General features: G+C 52.2%; 2 protein-coding genes across 11 annotated transcripts in view; both read right to left on the minus strand.

Moving 5' to 3' along the window:
• Positions 1-472: 472 nt before the first annotated feature.
• On the minus strand, positions 473-7661 carry CORO6 (coronin 6). 8 transcript variants are annotated; one of them, XM_059380837.1, is made up of 12 exons: positions 7444-7661; positions 6057-6256; positions 4521-4643; positions 3919-4048; positions 3641-3822; positions 2909-3028; positions 2481-2600; positions 1925-2029; positions 1692-1837; positions 1266-1323; positions 930-1160; positions 473-832 (listed from the first exon to the last, which is right to left on the minus strand). In XM_059380837.1, the coding sequence occupies exons 2-12, from the start codon at positions 6252-6254 to the stop codon at positions 710-712; spliced, it is 1536 nt and encodes a 511-aa protein (XP_059236820.1). In that variant the 5' UTR covers positions 6255-6256; positions 7444-7661; the 3' UTR covers positions 473-709. The 8 variants fall into 8 exon arrangements, with proteins under 8 accessions (XP_059236820.1, XP_059236821.1, XP_059236819.1 ...); XM_059380838.1 differs by having other exon boundaries at positions 473-829; positions 6057-6316; XM_059380836.1 differs by having other exon boundaries at positions 6057-6316.
• A 1912-nt stretch (positions 7662-9573) lies between these two features.
• Positions 9574-21255, minus strand: part of SSH2 (slingshot protein phosphatase 2) — a 251232-nt gene continuing 239550 nt past the window's right edge. For all 3 annotated transcript variants that reach the window (XM_059380665.1, XM_059380663.1, XM_059380664.1), the window contains 2 exons: positions 19945-20779; positions 9574-16671 (listed from right to left, as the gene is read on the minus strand). In XM_059380665.1, coding sequence (XP_059236648.1) covers positions 14608-16671; positions 19945-20779 — 2899 coding nt within the window. In that variant the 3' untranslated portion in view covers positions 9574-14607. The remainder of the gene's footprint in view (positions 16672-19944; positions 20780-21255) is intronic.

Below are 21255 nucleotides of genomic sequence, written 5' to 3' on the forward strand. Positions count from 1 at the left end.
GGGCTGGGGGCAGTTGTGGGGGGTACAGGAAGAGGGGTGTGAACCTGCTTCCATGCCAGTTTTCTGGTTCTCTGGCGGGGGTGCAATGCGGAAGCCGCCCTCTCCCCTGCGGGTGAAAAGAAGGAAGACAGCCCTCTGCCACAGACTGCTGGGTGTAACTGGTGGGTTCGGCCCTGCGGCCAATGGGTTGTGTAGGTCTGTAGATCTGGGGTGGCGCCCATCCGTTTTACCACTTCGGATAGTGGCATCAAGTGAGCCGATTAGAGCGTTATAACTTTCCCCATTTGGTCTGGCGAGACCCGTTGCACGCCTACCCCTTTGAGGTCAAGCCCAAGATCCCCGATATCCTCAAGAATAGCGCTAATACTAAGCACTTCCCCTGCCCTAGGCGGGAGACAGAAGGGACACCGCCTCGCCGTGCAGCACCGTTGCTGAGGTCCCCGTCACCCCGGGCCTCCCAAGGCCAGCTCCTGCTGAGTCCCGGACGAGGCACGTAGCCAGGCGGGTGCCAGGCAGACGGGAGTCTCGGCGACGCTCCGTTTGTCCCGGACTCCCGCGAGGGGATGGAGTTCCCTTCCCAGTCCAGCCCCCGGACCCCGCCCAGAGGGGCGGGGTCCGGGGGTTCCGGACAGAAAGCCGGGGCGGGGCCGAGTCCTGCTCCCCGCCCGGCTTTGCTCCCCAGGCTCGGAGCTGCCCCCAGCGCGCCGCGCTAGTCCGTGCCGTCCACCAGCTCGCACAGCATGTTCTCCAGAGCCGTGATGCGCTGCTCCTGGGCCTGCACCTGCTCGCGAAGGGCCTTGATCTCATCCAGCAGCGTCTCCAGAGTGTGCTGCTGCCGGCGCGCGGAGGACAGAAGAGGCTGTGTCAGGAAGGGGTCGGGACGGGGGATGTGTAGACCGGGCCGGGGCCGGAGCCGAGCCGGATCTTACCGACAAGGGGGCGTCGCTGGCCGACTGGCTGCGGCGGGGACCGGAGGGAGGGCGCACGTCCAGTATATTGCGCTTGGTGACCCGGAGCTCGCGGTGCTTGGGAGGCACGTAACCGTCCCTCAGCGAGATGAGCACGGGCTCGGCGTCCTGGCCGGATAGCCATTCGTCCGCTTCTAGGGCCGGCTCGGGGCCCGGAGTATCTGGGTACAGGTCGTCCTGAAACAGGTCTGACTGCGAGGGTGGGGTACAGGAAGACTAGTGTTAGCAAAGGGCCGGGCCTGCTCCTTTCCTTCCGCCTTGGAGCCCTCTCTTCCCAACCTCTCCGCGCCCCCTTACCTTGCGGGGCACAGTCATGATGATGGGCTCACATTTTCTTTCGTGCAACTTGTAGAACCTATAAGGGAGCGGGCTTCAGCACCCCTGCCGTCTCCCACCCCCTTTTCTGCAGGGGACCAAGGGACCAACACTTGCTGAGCCCGTACCATGCACTTCAAAACACATTATGGGTCCAGCTGGTAAAACATCTCTGATGGGGTGTTTATCATCATTTTACAGTTGAGGAAACTGAAGTTTAGAGAATGTTAACGCTGGGGCTGGCACGGAAACAAGCCTGGTTGTCCCTCACTTCCCCCGATCCAACCCCCCCCCCCCCGTAAAACACCCCCACTCCTTCCCAAAGATCACACTATGGGAGAAGCCCTGTGTCTTCTCCGATGGCACGTGGGGACAGACATGCAAGCGAGAAGGGCAAAGGCTGCTGACCGGGCGATCTCACACTTGCTGACATCCAGCCCTCGCTTAGGCATGAAACCCATGCCCCTCTGAGGTTCCTTGCTGCTGAACGTGTTCAGGTAATGCACGAAAGGTGGTTCGTCGGTAATCTCAAAGTACCGAATGCTGCTGTCGCCCTGCAAAACCAATCAGTTCAGAAACATTCTCAGGTGGGACCCTCGATATCTCTGTCCCGTCCCTGTCCTCCCCTGCAGTCCGGGCACCTTGCCGCATAGGTAGACGATGCTGGAGTCGGGGTCGTAGAAGGGCAGTAGGACCCCGTTGCTTGTGTCCATCTCCTGCAGCGCTACTGGTTCCTCAAAGTTGTTCTGCCCGAGCACAGGAGGCGTGACTAGCCCTGTCCCGGCCACCGTGCCACTGCTGGGTCCCCTGAAGCCCCCTTGACCCTTCCTACCCGCTGCAAGCCCCCCGCACGTGCCCAAGGCAGTTCTGGCGAACCGAGCTGTGGGTCCCGCCCATGGACACATCAGTCCCAGGGCCCCGCGCACATACAGCCCCTGCGCCGCTGCCGCCGCATGCAGTCACCGCAATCCACCCCCAGGGACTCGGCATCACCAGATGGGGGTGCCAGCGTGGGCTCCTTCAGGCGGCGCAGCACAACTGGGCGGAGGGGTGGGTGTGGGGATGGCAGGCGCTGCAAAGGGGGCAGCAGCCTCCAGCCCAGTCCAGGTGGGCATGCCCTGCGGGTGGGGGGCGCCTGGCCCCTCTCCCGTGATGCCAGTCCCCAGGGCACACACCCCAAGCTTCCAGCTGCGTTACCGGGTCCCACAGGCCCAGCTCTCGCTGGCTCATGCGGGTGAAGCCTGTGGTGAAGATATGACCCTGGCGCGTGAAGACGGCCCGCATGGGCCTCATTCCCTCGTGGGCCGCAAACCTTTCCTGGGGTGGGGGGAGACAGGGAGAGGCGTCACCCAGCTGCCTGCGCCTAACTACTCAGCTTCCTGGGGGGCCCCGGCTGGCCCCAGGCCTGGAGAGCGTCTCTGCGACCGGCGGGAGCGGGAAGTGCGCGCCTCTTGGCGGATCCCGAGCCCTTTAAGCGCCCTCAGAGGCGGATCCCGAGAGCAGGGGAAGTCGGCCGGCTCCCAGCCGCCGCAGAGGGGCTTTTCCCAACGAGGCCCCGGCCTGGAAGGACGCTCCGGACTGGCCCCGTGGAGGAGCGCGCGCGCGCTCAGCGCGGCCTGGCCTACCGGGTCCCAGAGCGCGAGTTGCCGCTCACTCATCCTGCTGAAGCCGGTGCTGAGTAGCTTCCCGTCCGCCGTGAAGACGGCCCGCAGCGGGCGGGCGCCCTCGTGAGGCCGGGCTCGCTCCTGCTCGCGGGGTTAGTGGGTTAGAGCGCTCGCGGCGGGGACAGGAACGGACCCCGTGCACCCGCACCCCGAGTCCGAGTCAGGGCGGGGAGGCAGGGGCCGCCGCCCTCAGGGAACCGAGCTAGGCGCGAGGGTTGTCCCCTCTTCCGCTCGCCCAGTGGGTCGACTCGGGCAGGTAGGGGCCTACCCAGAGGGAGAGCCGGTGGCGGGCCCGAGACCCTGCAAGATGGGGCGGGGTGCCGGCGGAGAGGAGAGGGCTCCGGGATGTGTCATGCAGGTTCTGGTGGAAGCTTGCAGCGTCTCCGCTGCTCAATTCCAACCCGATGAGCACTGCTCTGAGCTTGTGAGGTGCTGGGGAACCTCACAGGGGAACTGCTCTGAGCTTGTGAGGTGCTGGGGAACGCAGGGAACAGGAGCGGGACAGAAGACTGTGGGCGGTGGGCTTCCTTAGGGCTGGGAGCAGGGGTTGCAGACACTGGGAGGAGGGTACTGCCTCGGGTTAGGGTGGAGGAGGCGAGAGCCGGGACTAAAAACTCTGAGGATCAAGGGCACTGGGGCCTGACAGTTGGTTCCTAGGGTGGAGGCTGGGGAACAGCAAAGCCAGGCACTCACCGCCACCACCTGGCCCTTGCGGGGGTCGATAATGCGCAGGGTCTTGTCCTTGCAGGTGGTGGCTAGCAGGCTGCCGTTGCTGTTCCAGCACACGCTGTGGATGACATCTGGGTGCATGTCGTCTAGACTCAGGAGCACCTCCCCTGTGCCCACATTCCAAATGATGATCACATTGTCACCACCTGCCCAAAGCAGCCAGTCACGGTTACTTGGGTCCTGCCTGTGCCATCCTCCCCCAACCACACCTGCAGTAGGGACCCCGCCCTAGGCCCCCAGACCTGCACTGAGCAGGACATTCCGCGCGGTGGGGTGCCAGGAGAGGATGCCCACACGTTTGGAGTGTCCCTCAAGTGTAATGATGGGTTCTGTAATGTTGCGCACTGGGGTGTAGTCTGGAACCTGCCACACCTGGGAGGGAGGAAAAGGCATGGGGTGAGTGGGATGAGGAACCTGCTTTGTCTCTCTGCTTCTCCCCAACATTGCCCCCTCCCCACCCCAAACCCTACTGGCTCTCTTGAGTGGTAACGGTCAAATACAAGATGTAGGCAAGATGTAATGATGCCTGCCCTGGGCAGAAGCAGCTGGGAGCCAGGAGGAGACACTGCCAGCTCTCCAGGGATCTTTCTTTACACCCCAGCCAGGAGACTTCAGAGCACTGCCCCTTGCTCTTCAGGCCTCAAGTTGGCCATGGCTATAATTAGCCTTAAGAAGTGCATCCTGGGAGGGGGTGGGCATGTGGCTAAATATAGCCTGGGAGCTAGGCAGGGCTGGGCAGGCCCTGGGGACCCAGCACCCCTTTTACCACCTCCCCTAGCGCAGGTGAGGCAGCCCTCCCCCCTTCCCCTGCCCAGCTGCTCTGCAGCATCCACCTGGTTCCTACCATGACCGTGGTGTCATCTGAGGCACTGGCAATGACGTTGTCATTGTGTGGGCACCAGTCGATGTCCAGCACGGGGGCAGTGTGCCCGGTGACCAGCGGGTAGTTCTTATCCACTCGTCCTGTCTGGAGGGGAGACAGGGAGGGAGCTCTGGGGTCAATTTCCTGTGTGCTTTTTGGGGGTGGGCCATGGACCTGTTTACATCTCAATATTCTATCACCTAGTTTGTCTTTGCGAACCCCTTTCAGAACCTCCAGCCCCATGCAACTACTTCCTATACTCCACTGAAGGCAGACAGAGTGGAAGCCATTTAATATCAGGGAATCAGACACAGAGAGGTGATGACTTAGCCAAGGACATGCAGCAAGATACTGGGGGAGCCGAGACCTGAACTCTCAGTCCAGTGCTCTTGCAAAAACACCTACTTGGAGGAGGCTGCTGTTGGGCCCGTCCCCCCAGCTAGAATGTCTATAGGAAGCCCCTGGTAGAAGAGGTCAAGGTGAAGTAGGTCATAGGCAATGCAGTGGCCAACAGTCCTTTCCTAGCCAACCTTGGCAGATCTCCCCACCCCCGTCACTAGCTTGACCTTGGAACCACCAGCAGCAGCCACTCCTGGTGCGTGCTATCTCCCAACCTGAGCTGGGGCTCACCTACTTTTGGTTGTTATGGGCTTTTTATGTGGGGCTCTGAGACCTTTGCAGAGGCTGGCATCAGCCCAGAGCTGGCAGTAGGGGAGGGGGTGGCCGTGTGGCACCGGAATGGCAGTTGTCCTGGGTGAGGAGGTGGCTGCAGTTGAAATTTGAGCCCCCAGGGATGGTGTCCTTGGGTGATGTCTGCATTGTCCCAGAATGAGTCACTGGCTATTGTCAGGCCTCTTCCTGACCCTGCCACCTGCCGGGTCTCCCTTCACAGGGTGTAGGGGCCAAATCAAGGTCATGACTTGGGGTGGCCATCCTGGGGGTGGAGATTTCCAAGGGGCTTGAGGTTACCCAGCAAAGGGGGAGGTAATTGCCCAGCCCCCATCCCTGGGGTAGCGAGGGCTCTGGCCTCTGGTGTGATGTACCCCTGCCCTTTTGTTCTCATTCTGTCTTGCTCTAAGAACCACAGTGGGGAGGTGACCAGGACTCTTTGGAAAGAGCTTGACGCTGTCCTCAGCGTGGTGTTCTGGGGTGTGATTTAATCAAATGGTCACCATGCACTGGGGAGAAAGATCATGAGGGGGGTGTGGCATCGGGAGAGACAGGAACAGAATCTGGGTCAGGCCCTGGCTCCACCACTTCCCAGCTATCTCCATAACACCCTTCTGGTCCCTGCTGGTGACAAGGGTGCTGCTCAGAAAAGGGGACCCGCTGTGCGTGTGTGCAGGCCACTGTGCTGCTGCTGTTCTGGGCAGGGTGAGGGAGCCTCCAAGTTGGTCCCCAAGGACTTGGGGAACAGGGAGCAGCTGATGGACACAAACTTCCCTCTCAACTGAAGGAGGGATCCCCCGGGGCCATAGCTAGTGTCTTCCCACCTGCTTTCTTCCCCAAATCCCTCACCTTGGCCAGAGGCAGGACAATGAAGGCACCTCCACCTCCTGCCTCCACAATAATGGCCAGGAATTTGGGGTTGACGGCACAGAAGGAGCTGTCCCATGTGACCTTGGACACACGGATATCCTCGTAGGATTGGTCAGCCTTTGCCGCCTGCCCAAACACATGGCGGAACTTGCTCTGCCGAACGACACGCCGGCTCATGGCTGTGGGTAGAAATGGAGGATCTCAGTTCTGGGAATGCCTTTGGTCCTTAGTCCTGTGAACTGGGGGAGGGAAAAGAGCAGGGAGGGGGTGGCAAGTGAGAAGGGTTATCTGGCTATGAATCAGGTCCTAGAACAGGGAGCTTTCTTCCAGGTGATGAAAGTATGTGAAAGGTCTTTGCCACCTATAAAATGTTGCTTAATTCAAGGGGCTGGGATTTGGGACCTGACTTCTTTGAGACCCAGGCAGGGGACAGTGGAGTTTGCCTGGGCCTGAAAGCTTCCTGGAAGTTGCAGTGGTTTGGGGAGGAGCCTCAGTGCAGGCTGCCCTCCTGATGGCTAGCCTTGGATGAGCATCTCTTCAGGAAGTGGTTTATTTCCTAACTGCACGTTGCCCAGAATCAGAGGCCATGGTCTTGGGATCTTGGCTCAACGCCAGCTATGGGGCTAAGACTGCAGCCCCTCAAGATCCTGACCTCTGCATCTGTAACATAGTTTGGGCAGACGGGCTTTTGTCTTTTTCTAAAAATTTGCCAAGGGGAAGTTCCTCCTGCCAGCTAACCTGAGTCTTTCCTGCTACTGTTTTCATCAATTTCATCCCATCCTGTTGGGGGACACAGTGTAAGGTGGATCTCTCCACTCCCCTTTCACCAGCCTCTCCAAGAAGTCCTAACTATGGTCTGGCTTTTGCCTACCATACTTCCGTTCCATTTCTCCTAAGGGTGCCGAACTCTCCTGAGGTGGAGTCCTCAATCCCCGCGCTACGGCCAGATTTGCAGGAGTCGCGGGGGGGTGGGGGGGGCGTGAGTGCCTTTTCTTCAGCCAGGGTCTGTGCTATGCTCTTCCCCAGGGGACTCACCGGGCTTTCCCAAAGTCCTATCCAGTGATTCCTGCCCCTCCCCAGCCCCGGGCATCCCTGTGCCCTTCACGCCGCTTCTGCAGCCCCAGGCCTGAGGCCCGAGCCTCCCGGCACCCTCCTCCGGCTTCCTGCCCCGGCACTGCGTTCTTAGGAGACGAGGTGTTGGTGCCGTGCAGGCGCGCGGGCCGCTGTCCGGCCAAATATAGACGCCAAGTCCGCCCCGCCCGGGACCGAATTTGGCGGCGCGGGGGAGGGGGCGCAGATCTCTGCCCTCTCTAGAGACCCCGCCCGCTGCGGTGGCTGCGGTGGCGGCGTGGGATGGGGGAGGTACCTGGTCCTGAGTGGGCCGAGGGACGCTCACGCTGCGACTCCACTGCAGAGGGGTCTAGGGGTGCGCTGGGGGCCGAGGGAGTCAGGACGCCGGAACTGCCTCTCCGGGTGTCCGCGGCGTCTGGGGCCCGGGTGTTCCTCTGCGCGCTCGGGCCGCTGCTTGCGGCTCTCCCGGGCCCCGCGTCGCTGCAGTCCCAGCTGCCGCTGCCATCAACCTGCGGGGGCGGGGCTTATGACGGGGGCGTGGCCACATGTGCCCCGCCCCCCCAGCGGCGGGAAAGTCGAGCGCCGCTGACTCTGAGCCGCCAGCCCGCAGGGCTCAAAGAACTGTCAAAAGTAATTGAGGGTGTCCCGGCGGGATGTGCGCACGCCTTCCCCACCCTCCGTGCCTCCGGGATGGGCTGGGCAGACCCAGGTTCTCAGATCCAGGTTCGCAGACCCAGGTTTCCAGACCCAGGCTGGGCGCGGAGAGGGAGACCCGGCAGCCGCGCAAGATCAGGTGCCTTCGCGCCGCATTCCTGCTGCAATCGCGCTCCCAATTTAGCCTGTCCCCGCTGGAGGGCCGTGGCGGCGGGACTGCACGCACGTCTGGACCCTCCTGGGGAGAGGTCCTGGCAGATGCTTCTAGGGAGTCTTCCCAGCCCTTGGGTGAGGGCCTAGGCTCGCCCAGGACAGCTCGAGGGTACCCGATAGGGTACCCGTTCTTGTTATTAATGGCTATGGCGACCACTTGAGAACCTAAAACGTTGGCACTGTAGCTAGGCATTTGACCCGATAGAGAGGATTCCATGGAGGAGGGCGCAAAGCAGACTAAAGACTCGCTGAGGAAGTGAATCTACCTTGAACCCGTGGGAACACCAGGTTCAAGGAGAAGCAACTGCCACAGGCTTTTGGCAATTAAATTTTGTTTTATTTATTTACTTTAAAAAAGACTTTGAGAGGGAGAATGCGAGCATGAGATGGGGGGTGGGGAGGAACAAAGAGGAGGAAGGAGTAGCAGACTCCCCACTGAGAGGGCAGCCGGGTACAGGGCTCCATCCCAGGAGCCTGAACTGAGATTATGACTTGAGCTGAAGTCAGATGCTTCACCAACAGAGGCATCCCGGCGTCCTCCCTGCAACCCATCTCCCTTCTTCCACCATTATCCAATACTTCTCTTCTAACAGCAAGAGAGGGTTAAAAGCTTTTACTTCTTTAGAAAGTCATGCCCCATTTCTAGAAATCAGTGAGCTGAGGTGGCTTGTGCTGAAAGTTTGTGAGCTCTACCTCACTAATGTCCAGAGAGGTCAGCCACCCAAGAAATCTAGTCCCTGCTGGGGCAGGTCACAGCAGCTGTCCCAGAGCAGTCACTCTGTACCACACATAGCAGAGGAATTTTGGTCCCTTTGCTTATTCATTCTCCTAACATTCAGGTGGTGGCTGTGGCAAGAGCTTCTTTGACCAGGCAAGTTCCCAGCTTGGTCACTTTATTGGAGCCCCAAAGTCTGAAATAATCTTTGGTTATTCCATTTCCCACCCAGCCTTTATTTTGTGGGAGGTAGAAAGTATTTTCCCCCCAGAGCTCTTTTTTTAAAAAAAATATTTGACAGAGAGAGAGAGTGAGTCACAAGTAGACAGAAAGGCAGGCAGAGAGAGAGAGGGAAGCAGGCTCCCCAATGAGCAGAGAGCCTGATGCAGAACTTGATCCCAGGACCCTGAGATCATGACCTGAGCCGAAGGCAGAGGCTTAACCCACTGAGCCACCCAGGTGCCCCTACTCTTTTTTTTTTTTTCTCTCAAAGATTTTATTTATTTGACAGAGAGATCACAAGTAGTCAGAGAGGCAGGCAGAGAGAAAGGAGGAAACAGGTTCCCCACTGAGCAGAGAGCCCGATGTGCGGGGCTCCATCCCAGGACCCTGAGATCATGACCTGAGCTGAAGGCAGAGGCTTTAACCCACTGAGCCACCCAGGCGCCCCCCCCTTCCCCCCCCCTCCCCCCCCCCCCCCGCCACGAGCTAGCTCTTAAGCATGAGGGAGATCAAGGAGAATTGCTCCATGTCCCTCCCACTGCTCATCAGTGTTCTCTTCCAATCCCTCCACCTGCTCTAGCACCATCTCCCCCTCTTTTTTTGCACTTGATCAAATACACATTTCATCTTCAAAATAAAAATTTATTTAATCTGTAACAAGAACATTGAATCTGCACATTTGCGCACAAGTTCACATTTAAAAACAGCAGAGCACATCAGTAATAAAAAAAATCTATGATACAAGTGGAACATCCCAACCACCAGGAAGATTTAGGAAGGAGATGAGACCACTCTTTATATTCTGCTTCAAATGCCTCAAAAAGGTCCCAGAGATTCCAGGGAGCACCTGCTTTATTTAATAAAATGTGAGCATAAAAGTTTGGACTGGCCTGGGGCAAAGGTAACAGTCAGTGGGAGAGTCTTTTTTGGACTTGTTTTCTACATTTAGAACAAGTCCTACAAAATAAAGTAGAAAGAAAAAAAAAAATAAAAGGCACCTTAAGCTATGCCAGGCAAACCAAAATCCGAAAAAACCACAAAAACCAAACAATTCCCTGTGGGCCTGTTGGCAGAGAATCATTTCAGGGCCAGTTACCCAGTTTCCAGATTGGGTCATCAGCTTGAATAAAGCCCTGGGTATTAGCTCTGCATATGTACAGAGGACAAAGCCACCAGTGTCGCTGTGAGGACCCAGAGGGCAGCACTAGTCATATACCCCCTGAGGCATCTTCAAGCCAGTGAGCGATGATTCCAGTTTAGAAATCCTGTCTTAGGTCTCTGGGGCATTGAGAAAATGAGGCTGGTTTTCTTTCATAGCAGGAGCCAGGGCCTGTCACCCTTCACTTCCAGGCTGGGAAAGTACACAAGCACCTTGCATTAGCTCTCCATGGCATCGAGGGACCCCAGAGGCCTGGGACAGGGGTTAGGAGTGTGCAGCTTTCTGCTTTGGTGACAGGCTGTTTCCTAATCTGGGTATCAGATGAGTTGAGGCAGCAAATATATTTATGCCTAATACATGCCTTGATCCTTTAAGTCTGGGAGGGAAAACAAAGTCCAAGATACCATCAAGTTGGACTGGTGCTGAAAGAGCTAAAATTTCATCTACCATCAAAAAGCAAAACAAACTGAGACAAAAAGGACACTAGCCATTCACCATTACAACCATCACTGTAAGACACACCATCACTGACTGAGGAAAGGGCTAATTCCACACAGAATGTTGAAGGGGAGTGCAGGACACAGATGGAAGTCAGCTCTGGGTCCATCCGCCCAAGTCCCCTGTGAGTCAGGGCTGACCACAGAGGCCTTGCTCTGTGAGAGGACTCAGGACAGCCAGGGCCGCGTGCCTGGAGGAAGGGAGGAGCGGCTGTCAAGAGGATGTGTGTTTTAATTATCACAATGTAAACAAAGTATCCACAAATAGTTGTCAAAAAGAGCCAAAGAATGGCTTTATTTAAAAGTTTTAAAATGCCCTTAAAAAGTGACCCTCTTTGCATAATGCTTTCGTAAAAGAAAAAAACTCCCACAGAAACTTCTCTACCAAACATGCCTAGATCACTTTAAAACTGAAATCCTCAGATGGAACAGATGAAGATTTTCGTGAGTGGCTATGTCTGAGAAACTTCAGGTCTATCCAAAAGTCTCTGTTTGGGGCCCTTGAGCAAGAGGGGACCTCAGAGCCTGGGCTTTCATTCTCAAGGCTGTCCTTGGAGCTCTTTGTAGTTCCCCAGATGAGATAGGGGTGGGATACAGGTACAGAACCAGGAAAATGCTACCTCAAGAGCCTGAAGAAGCTAGGGTGCTAAGAATGATCCCAAACATTAAGACTCTGTAACCAAAATGAGGAGAGATGATTATTACTATAATACAGTACTACAGGTCTACTATAGTATATACTACTCCTAAGTGTTTCTAAAATCAAGAAAGGGTTGAAGTCTCTCTCCTTCCTATTCACCAGGTAACCCTCCAGATTACAGCTCAAAAGTTGCGTGCTCCTGGGGCTTCTACCCCATGCACCAAAACATTACTTTTTAAAGTATTTTTGCACAGGTGTGCGTGTATCTGTGTATGCACACACACTCTCTCTCTCACTCTCTCCTCCTCCAGGGTAACTGAGAGTCAGACTATGGTGGTTTTCAAAATAAAGAGAGGCACTGAGCAAGAGGTCAAGACTTTTCCTACTCAGCTCTGTCAAACCACCGGACCTGCTGTTCTGGGTCTGAGCTTTCCATGAACAGAAAAGGGAAATAGGCCACCTGAGATTATCAAAAAGTCTGAGGACAAGAAAGTCTGAGAAGTCCTTGATGGCTCATCATGTGCTTCCCCTGGGCATTGCTCAGCTATGCAAATAACACAAGAACCCTCAGTTGTGGGGGGTTTGAGAGGCTGGCAAAAACCCCACAGCATGGGTGAATTACAGACCCTGAATGGAGGATGTTTCTTGAGGCAGGTAAATTAAACGATGACCAAGAATGTTACTTAAAAGAAGGAAGCGAGAGCAAGACCATTTCCTTTTTCTTTAAAAAAAGTTTTCTTCACAGCATTAGAAGATCTCCCCACCGCTGCTGTTACTTAATGCAGGGATGGTGAGCACTAACCACCGCTGCAGGGGAGGAGAGAGCACAGTGTAATACTGTCCATCCTGCTTATAATCCTCTATGTGAGGGATGTCACCATTTCAAAGGGTTAATGAGGGGACACCACTCTCTTCACCTCAGTGCAAATCCTTCTCTCCCTGCCCTGGTCACAATTTCCTGTCCTTTCCCTCTTGTATTGGCGGTGGTGGAACTGGCTCAACAAGGCAGGGCTGTTTAGCAGGCTGAGCCCTGAAAATTCATAACCCTGTCTTGCAAGCCTCCTCACACTGGTACACATCATCTAACAAAAACACTTGACAACACATTAAACATCCAGGAACCACAAAGCCGTGTGTGTGGAGGATACATTCGAACATTCAAGGAAAAAACTATTTAAAGACAGCACAGGTACATATAATTACTACATCATAAAGACACTTAGAGCAGGAGGTTTCTGCCCAATCCACCACCTGGCAGCGAAGTGAGACCTGACCAACTTCCACACAGCACCCAGATTCACAGCTCCCCTGGAGCACCTATGAATGGCCTCAGGCCACCTTTTCTGTCCCCTGGAGGTCACTCCACTATCTGTTTCCCACCAAACTCTGGCCTCTGACAATCCCCTTGACAGTCTGGGTATCTGTCTTTCCTCTCAGTGCCGCGATGAGCCAAAAACCAAAGCCCAAGTCTGTACTTGGTCAACTTCTCAGCCACGTGGACATCAACCAAAGCAAACAGGAAGCAAATTTGCAAACCTCTTCAGTTTTGATGAGCTACAGAAGGTATTTCATTCCAGGCTAAATGGTTTCTGTAAGAAGCCCAAACAGGCTTGTTAATGGCAAGGAGCTCCACAACAGTAACGAAGCAAAAGCATCCTAAGTGGAGTCAATAGTGGGTGCCTGCCCTTGGTTGGGGGGCCTGCCTGCCCATGAACCCTGCAGCCCACTCCATCGGAAGCTTCCGCCCTGGGCAGCGGTATCACTCACATACACTCCCTGGCTGTGGTTCAGCTCCTGGCAAACAACCCGCTCTGGGATTTCAGTCTCAAAGAGAAATCAGCTTTCAGTCAAACTGTGATCTAATGGGAGCCTTCAGGGGTTTCTCTGAGGAGGAAGTTACTAACACATAATTTGGCAGCAGCTGGCGATCAGAAGTCTCCATCTTAACAATTAAAACCACCATCGATATACTCTGCAGATTCCTACCAGCACCCATCAGTTTTATTTCTGTGGTGTCTGTTTTCTCCAGTTGCAGCTTTATCCTTCTTAAAAAGATTAATTCAAAAAGATCCTACGACATCAACAACAAAACACTGTAAGAAAGTGACATTATGTACATAAATACTGTGTATAAACTAGAGAAATGACATATCTTCCAGAAAAAAAAAAAAAAAACACAACAACCCATGTCAAGTGTTAACAGTGATAACATCGGTAAGAAAACTTCGCGTTCAATGGAGGTTATACATAGGTAATGTAACAATTCAAATATCATCTATGAAATTTTAAAAAAAGGGCAGCACTGGGAGAAACAGCATGAGGGAGAAAAGTAAATTGGAAAAATATATGGCCATTAAACTCAGAAGGCCCACAGAATTATTCAAGTAATGGAAGTGTTAAAACCCTACGTACATAGTCATTTTACAAGAACACACTGACTTTCAATTGCTGTTTTTCAAACTTGTCCCTATTCTGTTTTAGTTGAAAGGATGTTACAGAGCACATTTCCTGGCAGGGAGGGCCAGGGTGACAGCCCATGTGGAGGAAGATACTGACCCGGAAGATACCGGGCAGCAGCCTCTGCAGACTTCACCTCCTCCTCCTCCTCATATGCTTTCCTCCACACAGATCTCTCAGATTTCATTTGAGGTTCACTTTTAATTTAAAAATCATGTGCTGGGTGGCGGGGGGGCGGGGGGACCTATTTGCTTGGTAAGTTTACAAAGCCAGCCATTATCCTGCCTTTCGGTAATGATGGACTCAGGAATCCAGAAGGAGTGGCTTCTGGAAGACTCCCCACTTTGAGAGCAAAGCAAAACCTGCCCACCTTGGGAACTCTCAGTGGGCCCAAGGCTGAGAGCACGTGGACTTGCAGCGGCCCTTCAGCTCAATCCCATGCATCAGGTCTGAAGCCCAAACCATCATCACACAGGCCCAGGGGAGCATTTCCGATTTCCAGCTTCATCCCCACCCTCCCCAGCTGCTTCCTTCTTCAAGCAAGCAAGCAAGCAAGCTTTTTCTCAGAGGGCAAATGAGGAGCAGGTGGGAGCTGATTGAAAAACAGCAATTTGCCTTTGATAAAGGTACTCTTTGAAAATGAGTATTTTTTTGAGGTTTGAATTTTTCTAAAAATAAAAAAATGCTAAAATGGTCTTGCTGTCTGAATCAATCTCTCTTTTTCTCTTTCACGCACACATACACAGAGGGGGAAAAAAACCAACCCAAACCCTGCATGCGCCAGGAACAGTAAAATGACCAAAATATTATAAAATTAACCCATAAAGTGCATGTTCCTTACATATTACACCTGCCCCTTTTACAAACATTTCTTTCAGAAAGTCACACGTGTAGGCTCAGAATCACATGGTATTATAGAAGGGGTTGGTTGTCCGTTTTTTATCATTTGCTTTTTTAAGTCTCCTAAGGGGGTGAGTTCGGCCGTGCTGCTGACGGGGCGCCACAGCCAGCCCTGGAGCCGGGCCTGAACGTGGCAGTCCCTGGGGTTGTGGCAAAGGAAGGCCTCCTTCAGAACTAGTCAATTCGGGTCCTGCCCTGGGGAGCAAACACTGCTGACTGTAACCAAATTCTTTGGCATACTGTACGATGGGCTTCTCCACTGGCTTGCTCTGCGCGATACACTCTGTTGTTTTGAGCTGTTCTATAAAATACTTGGTGGGCTCTAGGTTCTGGGGGGCATCTGGGTTTTCTGAGGGCTCCTGGGCCTCCCTGGCGTGCATGCCTGTGTCCGTTCTGTTGAAGGGCTGAAGCAGTTTGAGATGAGGGGGATCAGAGGAGAGAGGCTCTCTGTCCGATAAACAGTCTTTACAGAGGTCCAAGTAACCTAACTTGGCGAGGGAAGCTGAATGCCTCATTTGGGATGGTTTGGTGAGCCCTCCCTGGCAAATCGCTCGGGACTCGATTTCTTTAGTGCGCTCCTTCACCACACCGGGGCTATGGCTGAGACCCTTTATGCTGTCACCACTAGAGCTGTGTGGGAGTTGACAGGCTATAGGAAGTGGGTCCGGTTTTTCTTGTAACTCCTCAATATTGTCACCGAGTTGGCTTAGGTCTTCTCTAGTTAACTGGGAGTCCTCGTATGGCATTTCATTGCCACTGGAAAAGGGGCCCTCCTGACTTTCTTCCCAGCTACCCTGCTCTGAAGAGGGCTCGTTGTCTGTGGTGCTGCTTTGCTCTGTGAAGCCTTCCAGGTGAACTACAGTCTGGGGATGTGCGTGATCCAAGTTGGCAGATGGTACATGGGTCGTGCGACTGACAAAAGGTGCTCCTGTTTGCCGGGCTGTCGAGAGGCTGTCATCCCAGGCTTCAGGGCTGCTCAGGGTGGAGGTCAGGTCAGTGGGACTGTCGTGCTCAGGAGGGGAAGAATGAGGCAGAGGTAGCACGTTGGGGTGCAGAGGAGCCTGGGTGGGGCCCAGAGTCCTGTTCAGATTTTCATCCAGTGCACAGAGGATGGGGACGGAGTCCTCTACTTTTGCTTTCCTCAGTCCCTGCTCCCCACTCTTTATGCTGGTGGCTCTTTCACCCCCTGGCCCAGGGTGATTGGGGGATGGAACCGCGTGGGGATACTCAATGATTTCCACCTTCTTGGGAAGTGAGAGAGGGGCTGCCTGTGTCTCAGAGCCCTGGCACGAAACCACAGTCCTCTGCTCCTTCAGGACTCCTTCCTGCTTTGTTCTAGTGTCTGACCCTGGGCGCTCTTGAAACGGCAGCAGCTCCGGTGCTGGACCAATGGCTACTTGCTCAGACTGGGGTAGTGAGCCAGCTTCGGACCCACTGCACTTCCCTTTGCCCTTGTTAATCTCTGGTTCCTTGGGGACAAAACAAAGTTCAAGGCTAGCTTCATCACTCTTCCCTTTTGGTGCTAGGTCTGCCACAGAGAAATCATTCTTGGAATTCTTGCGAATGGACAATGAGGCACACCCAGGCGCGGCACCATGGTGCTCTTGCTCCTGTCGCAAGCGCTCTTCAAACTCCAAGGTGGCTCGCCTCACGGACCCAGGGTACCACTTGGCACCTGGGTGCATTCCAGGGCCCCAAAGTTCTTGTTCCTCCTCAGCTGGTTCCTCGTCTTCCAGCTCTGCAGTTGATGAGTGTGTGGTTAGGCAGCCTTCTAGGTCCCACTTCCCTGAGTCTTTGGCTAGTTCAGGCTGGGCTGTGTAGGAACCCTCACTTTGCTCCAGATTTCCAGGTTTGTTCTCCAGGGCCTGGGCTCTCTCAAGGGGCAGCTCATGGACAGTATGCTTCTTTGGCGTATGGCATGGGTTAGACAGGATGTCTCCTTTCAGTTGAATCTGTCCGACTCCTTGACTGATGGATTCAATCTCAGTAACGATTTCTTTGACTGAAATTGCATTTTCTGAGTGAGATTGCATGAAGATGTCTGGGCTGACCAGTTCTGAGATTGCCTAGGGAGAAAACAGTGAGACAGTTATGGCAAACCATGGTCTAATTAAAAATGCCAGATGTTTTGTTTACTAATCTTCTAATCTGGGAGAACCTTCTGGCTATGAGGACACAAATCGTCGAGTGCCTGGGACTGTCCTTCGTCCATCTGTGTTGTCACAAAAGGAAAAAAAAAAAAACCAGATTCATCAAAGGAAGACATACAAAATTTGTTACAGCTTGTATCACTGTCTACTAAACTTTTGTTCTCTTTACTCAAAACAGAATTCCAACCCAGTATCTTGCTCCAAAAATGCATAGTGGATAGTCTTGGAGGTTCCTAGAATTCTCTCTCTCTCTCTTTTTTAAAATTTAAGATTTTAGGGATGCCTGGGTGGCTCAGTTGGTTAAGCAGCTGCCTTTGGCTCAGGTCATGATCCCAGCATCCTGGGATCGAGTCCCACATCGGGCTCCTCGCTCTGCGGGGAGAGTGCTTCTCCCTCTGCCTCTGCCTGCCTGTGCTTGCTCTCTCTCCCTCTCTCTCTCTGACAAATAAATAAAATCTTTAAAAAAAAATTTTAAGATTTTATTTGTTAGAGAGAGAGAGAGTGCACACAGGAAAATAGGGAAGAAGAGGGGCAGAGGGAGAAGCAAACTTCCCACTGAGCAAGGAGCGGGATGCAGGGCTTGATCTCAGGACCCTGGGATCAGGACCTGAGCAGAAGACAGACACCCAACTGAATGAGCCACCCAGGTGCCCCAATCCTTACCTTCCTAAGACCGTTAGCCTTCAGGATTTGGGCTACACTGGGGTAGATGAGATTTTTTTCTCTGGCCTATCAACTCCCAGTTTGATTCTAACCTAGTTCAAGGGGAAGAGTGCCATTCAAGGACTTAGTGACCACCTTAAATATGCCCAGTGTTAGGGCAAGATGAATGAGGTTATCATCTGATGTCGGATTTGGAGACTCACTGCTCTCTTCTCTTCTCTGTCCTGCCAGCTTTCATCCTTACCCTCCCATTCTTGGCATCTCTTGGCAGTAGCATTCCAGCATGTGAGGGCACTCTGTACCTGATCACACGATTTCCAAATTTCACATGGCTCCTTCTGGGAAAGGTTTACTTGGCTTATGGAGCCACATGCCTAAGCAAACTTAGAAACTGTGACTCTCTGACGTATTACTGTTCTACCAGTTACAAATTCCTAGATGTGTTTAGGACGAGGCAAAATAAAATTAGCCAATATAAAACAAAGTCCTATTGTTAAAAAAAAAAAAAAAAAAAAAATTTAAAAATTTTAAAATAATTTTTGGATTTTTCTTTTTTTTTTTTTTTAAAGATTTTATTTATTTATTTGACAGAGATCACAAGCAGGCAGAGAGAGAGAGGGGAGAAAGCAGGCTCCCTGCTGAGCAGAGAGCCCCATGTGGGGCTTGATCTCAGGACCCTGGGATCATGACCTGCCGAAGGCAGAGGCTTTAACCCACTGAGCCACCCAGGCACTCCAGCTTTTGGATATCTCTTAAAGTGGCATTTGACAACCATCAATCTACTTTAATATTTTATTCATTTATTTACTTATTTAGATTTTATTTGTTTGTTTAGAGAGACAGAGAGTACAAGCAGAGGGGAGGGACAGGGGGCGAGAGAGAGAAGCAGACTCCCTGCTGAGCTGGGATTCCCAGGACCCTGAGATCATAACCTGAGCCTAAGGCAGACACTTAACTGACTGAGCCCCGCAGATGCCCCTATTTTAACATTTTTATAAGCCTTCAAAGTGTAATATTTCCCTAGGAATTGTTCTGATCTTTCTCCTTCAAAAGAAAGTCAGAGCTAATACAAACCAACAAGGTCAGTTACACCTTTAAGAGAAATCTGCTGGGACATCAGGCAGAAGTAAACTAGCCAAGACTGGGAGAGAAGCCCAGCCCGCCCAGTGTGTGCATAGGCTGTGGAGAGAGTGCTCATATGACGAGGGACTTTGCAAAAAAGCTATTTCTGTCAGAGCTGCTATACCCACTGGTCCAAGCATTCTGATTTCCCAGTCAAAATGAAGCAAAGACATAACCTTTGGGGAGAGAAGATGGAGGCAGAGGCAATGACTGCCCTAGGGTAGTTAGAAAAGATAAGTCATGGGCGCCTGGGTGGCTCAGTGGGTTAAGCCGCTGCCTTTGGCTCAGGTCATGATCTCAGGGTCCTGGGATCGAGGCCCGCGTCGGGCTCTCTGCTCAGCAGGGAGCCTGCTTCCCTCTCTCTCTCTCTGCCTGCCTCAGGTCATGATCTCAGGGTCCTGGGATCGAGGCCCGCATCGGGCTCTCTGCTCAGCAGGGAGCCTGCTTCCCTCTCTCTCTCTCTGCCTGCCTCTCCATCTACTTGTGATTTCTCTCTGTCAAGTAAATAAATAAAATCTTAAAAAAAAAAAAAAAAAAAAAAGAAAAGATAAGTCATGGACAAGGTGGTAAATATAACCAGACAAGTAACAGGAAATGCAAAAATGTAGTCACCTACACTGAAATCATTAAGTAAATCTGTCACCATTTACTTCCCAAACTACTATATTATACTGATCTAAGATACCATTGTTTTTAAGATGCATTCTGATTTCAGAAATATCAAAATGAGAATAAGAGTGAGTCTTAGAATTGATGATACACAGTTCTTTCCCTTGTCTGAAATGGCTCCTAAGAGCTCATATGCTACAGAGAAGAATCTTCAGTCTGTCTGCCCTCAATCATTTCCCAAAACTATCCCTTAAGTCTTGGATACCATGGGGTCTGAGATGAGGACCAATCCAGAAACATTATTAATAGCAAGAACTCAGCATGGGTTGCTACCCTGACAACCATTTACACATGTCTAGTCTTTGAATTTTCTGAGACAGAATTTCCCAAACAAATCCCATCTCTTCAGAGAGACACAGGTCTTACTCAGGCAGTGTGTCACTCCCAGGCACTTCATTATTGGTAAGAGCGGATTTGAATCACAGAGGTCCAGGGAGGGGACCTCTCCTTGTTCAGGCAGGACATTTGTTTTGGCTAATCTGCCCCACCTCCCCCAAATCCCCTCTCAGAAGTGCTTCCAAAGACACCAAATGGAAAGATAAATTCTTCAAAATGCAATGGATTTAAAAATTTTTAAACCTTAAGTTTTCAAGGAAAGTCTCAGCCACAGTCTCTCCCATACTGCCTTCCTAAATCTTTAGCAAGTCGAAAATAAAATGAACACAGCAGAATCCCAAATACTTTGTCTTCCAAATGAACTTCATTAGCTAGAGGACCACTATAAAGAGCTTTTACCTTTGACTGTTCTTCATCTATTGAAGATTCTTCAGATGCATGGGGGGTATTACTCAAAGAGCTGCTTCTCTGGTCATCAGCTGTCCCTTCGGAAGGGGCTACTTCCATCACTGACAGTCGACAGCTCTCACTCCTTCCTCCACCCAGTTCTTCCATCCTTGAGTGGGAAAAAGATCGGGACCGGGTTTCTTGGGAAAGCTCTACAAACTTTTCCAGGGCACTAAAAAAATCAATGCGATCCGTACTGAAATCTGAGACTTCAGCCTGGCAACTGGGTTGGGGGCTCGGTGATTCAGGATCAGGGGACATGGGAAGGTCCTTCAGGCGAGATGTTAATTCTTCCAGAGGCAGTAAGTGCACGTTCACATCTGCTTTCAGGGCATCTGTCTCCAGATCTTCTACCGTTAAGTCTGAGAACTTGTTGGCAATTTCTGGGGCCTGTCCAGGTTGGATTAAGGCTTTGGATGCATGGCAGTTGTCAAGAGGGAATTTTGATTCATTGAGACAACACCCTGATGAGCATCCATTGATGTCATTTAGGTTTAATTCATCTTCAATCTGTCCAGCATGAAATTCCCTAGAAGTAAACTCCAAGCAGATCATTCTTTCTTTGGTACATAGGCCCTTCTGATTTTCATCTTGTGGGACGACGTGTTCCACAAAGACAGGAGGTATGGGTGGGTGATTCTCCATGGTCTTCACCTCGGCAATCTGGTCTGCTGAGGTGGTGATCTCCTTCTTGTTGAGTTCTAGCCCTGGTTTGCAGATGGGTTCATGGTGGTCTGAGAGGTCGCTATCTGAATGAGATCTCCAGAGCTTGTTATGTCGCTGTTTGCTGTGGAGGACACACACAGGAAATGCCTTATTCTGGGGTTTGTGAAATCAGTCAACACCCTCCCAGGAAACCGCTCCCAGATAAATTTAAATCTTAACCTGCCTAATGCTTGGTAATACCCAATGCAAGAAGTAGGCAATAAACATTTGTAAAGATGCTCAATTTAACTAAGAGCAAAAAGCAAAAACAAAGCAAACAACAATAAAAACAAATATGAGATCTGATTTTTTCTACCTATCAGACTGATGAGAGCTTTAAAATGGTTGCTAGCAGCTGGTATTGATGATGGCATGGTCTAACAAGTTTTCTCATACATAGCTGGTAGGAATGTGAATTGTAGAGATTCTTTCTTTATTATTATTATTTTTTTAAAGATTTCATTCATTTATTTGAGAGACAGAGATAGTGAGAAATAGAGCACAAGCAAGGGAGAGGGGAAGAAGCAAGCTCCCCACTGAGCAGGGAGCCCAATGCAG

The sequence above is a fragment of the Mustela nigripes genome, chromosome 16 (assembly GCF_022355385.1).
Source record: "Mustela nigripes isolate SB6536 chromosome 16, MUSNIG.SB6536, whole genome shotgun sequence".
Taxonomy (NCBI): Eukaryota; Metazoa; Chordata; class Mammalia; order Carnivora; family Mustelidae; genus Mustela; species Mustela nigripes.

Bases quoted from the DNA above. Each gene is read 5' to 3' on its own strand.
- CORO6 (XM_059380837.1), bottom strand. From the start codon at position 6,254: ATGAGCCGGCGTGTCGTTCGGCAGAGCAAGTTCCGCCATGTGTTTGGG. The intron at 4,049-4,520 runs GTAGGAACCAGG...CCTCCCTCCCAG, and splicing joins CAGATGACACCACGGTCATG to GTGTGGCAGGTTCCAGACTA. The intron at 2,601-2,908 runs GTAGGCCAGGCC...CCCCCACCCCAG, and splicing joins AACTCGCGCTCTGGGACCCG to GAAAGGTTTGCGGCCCACGA.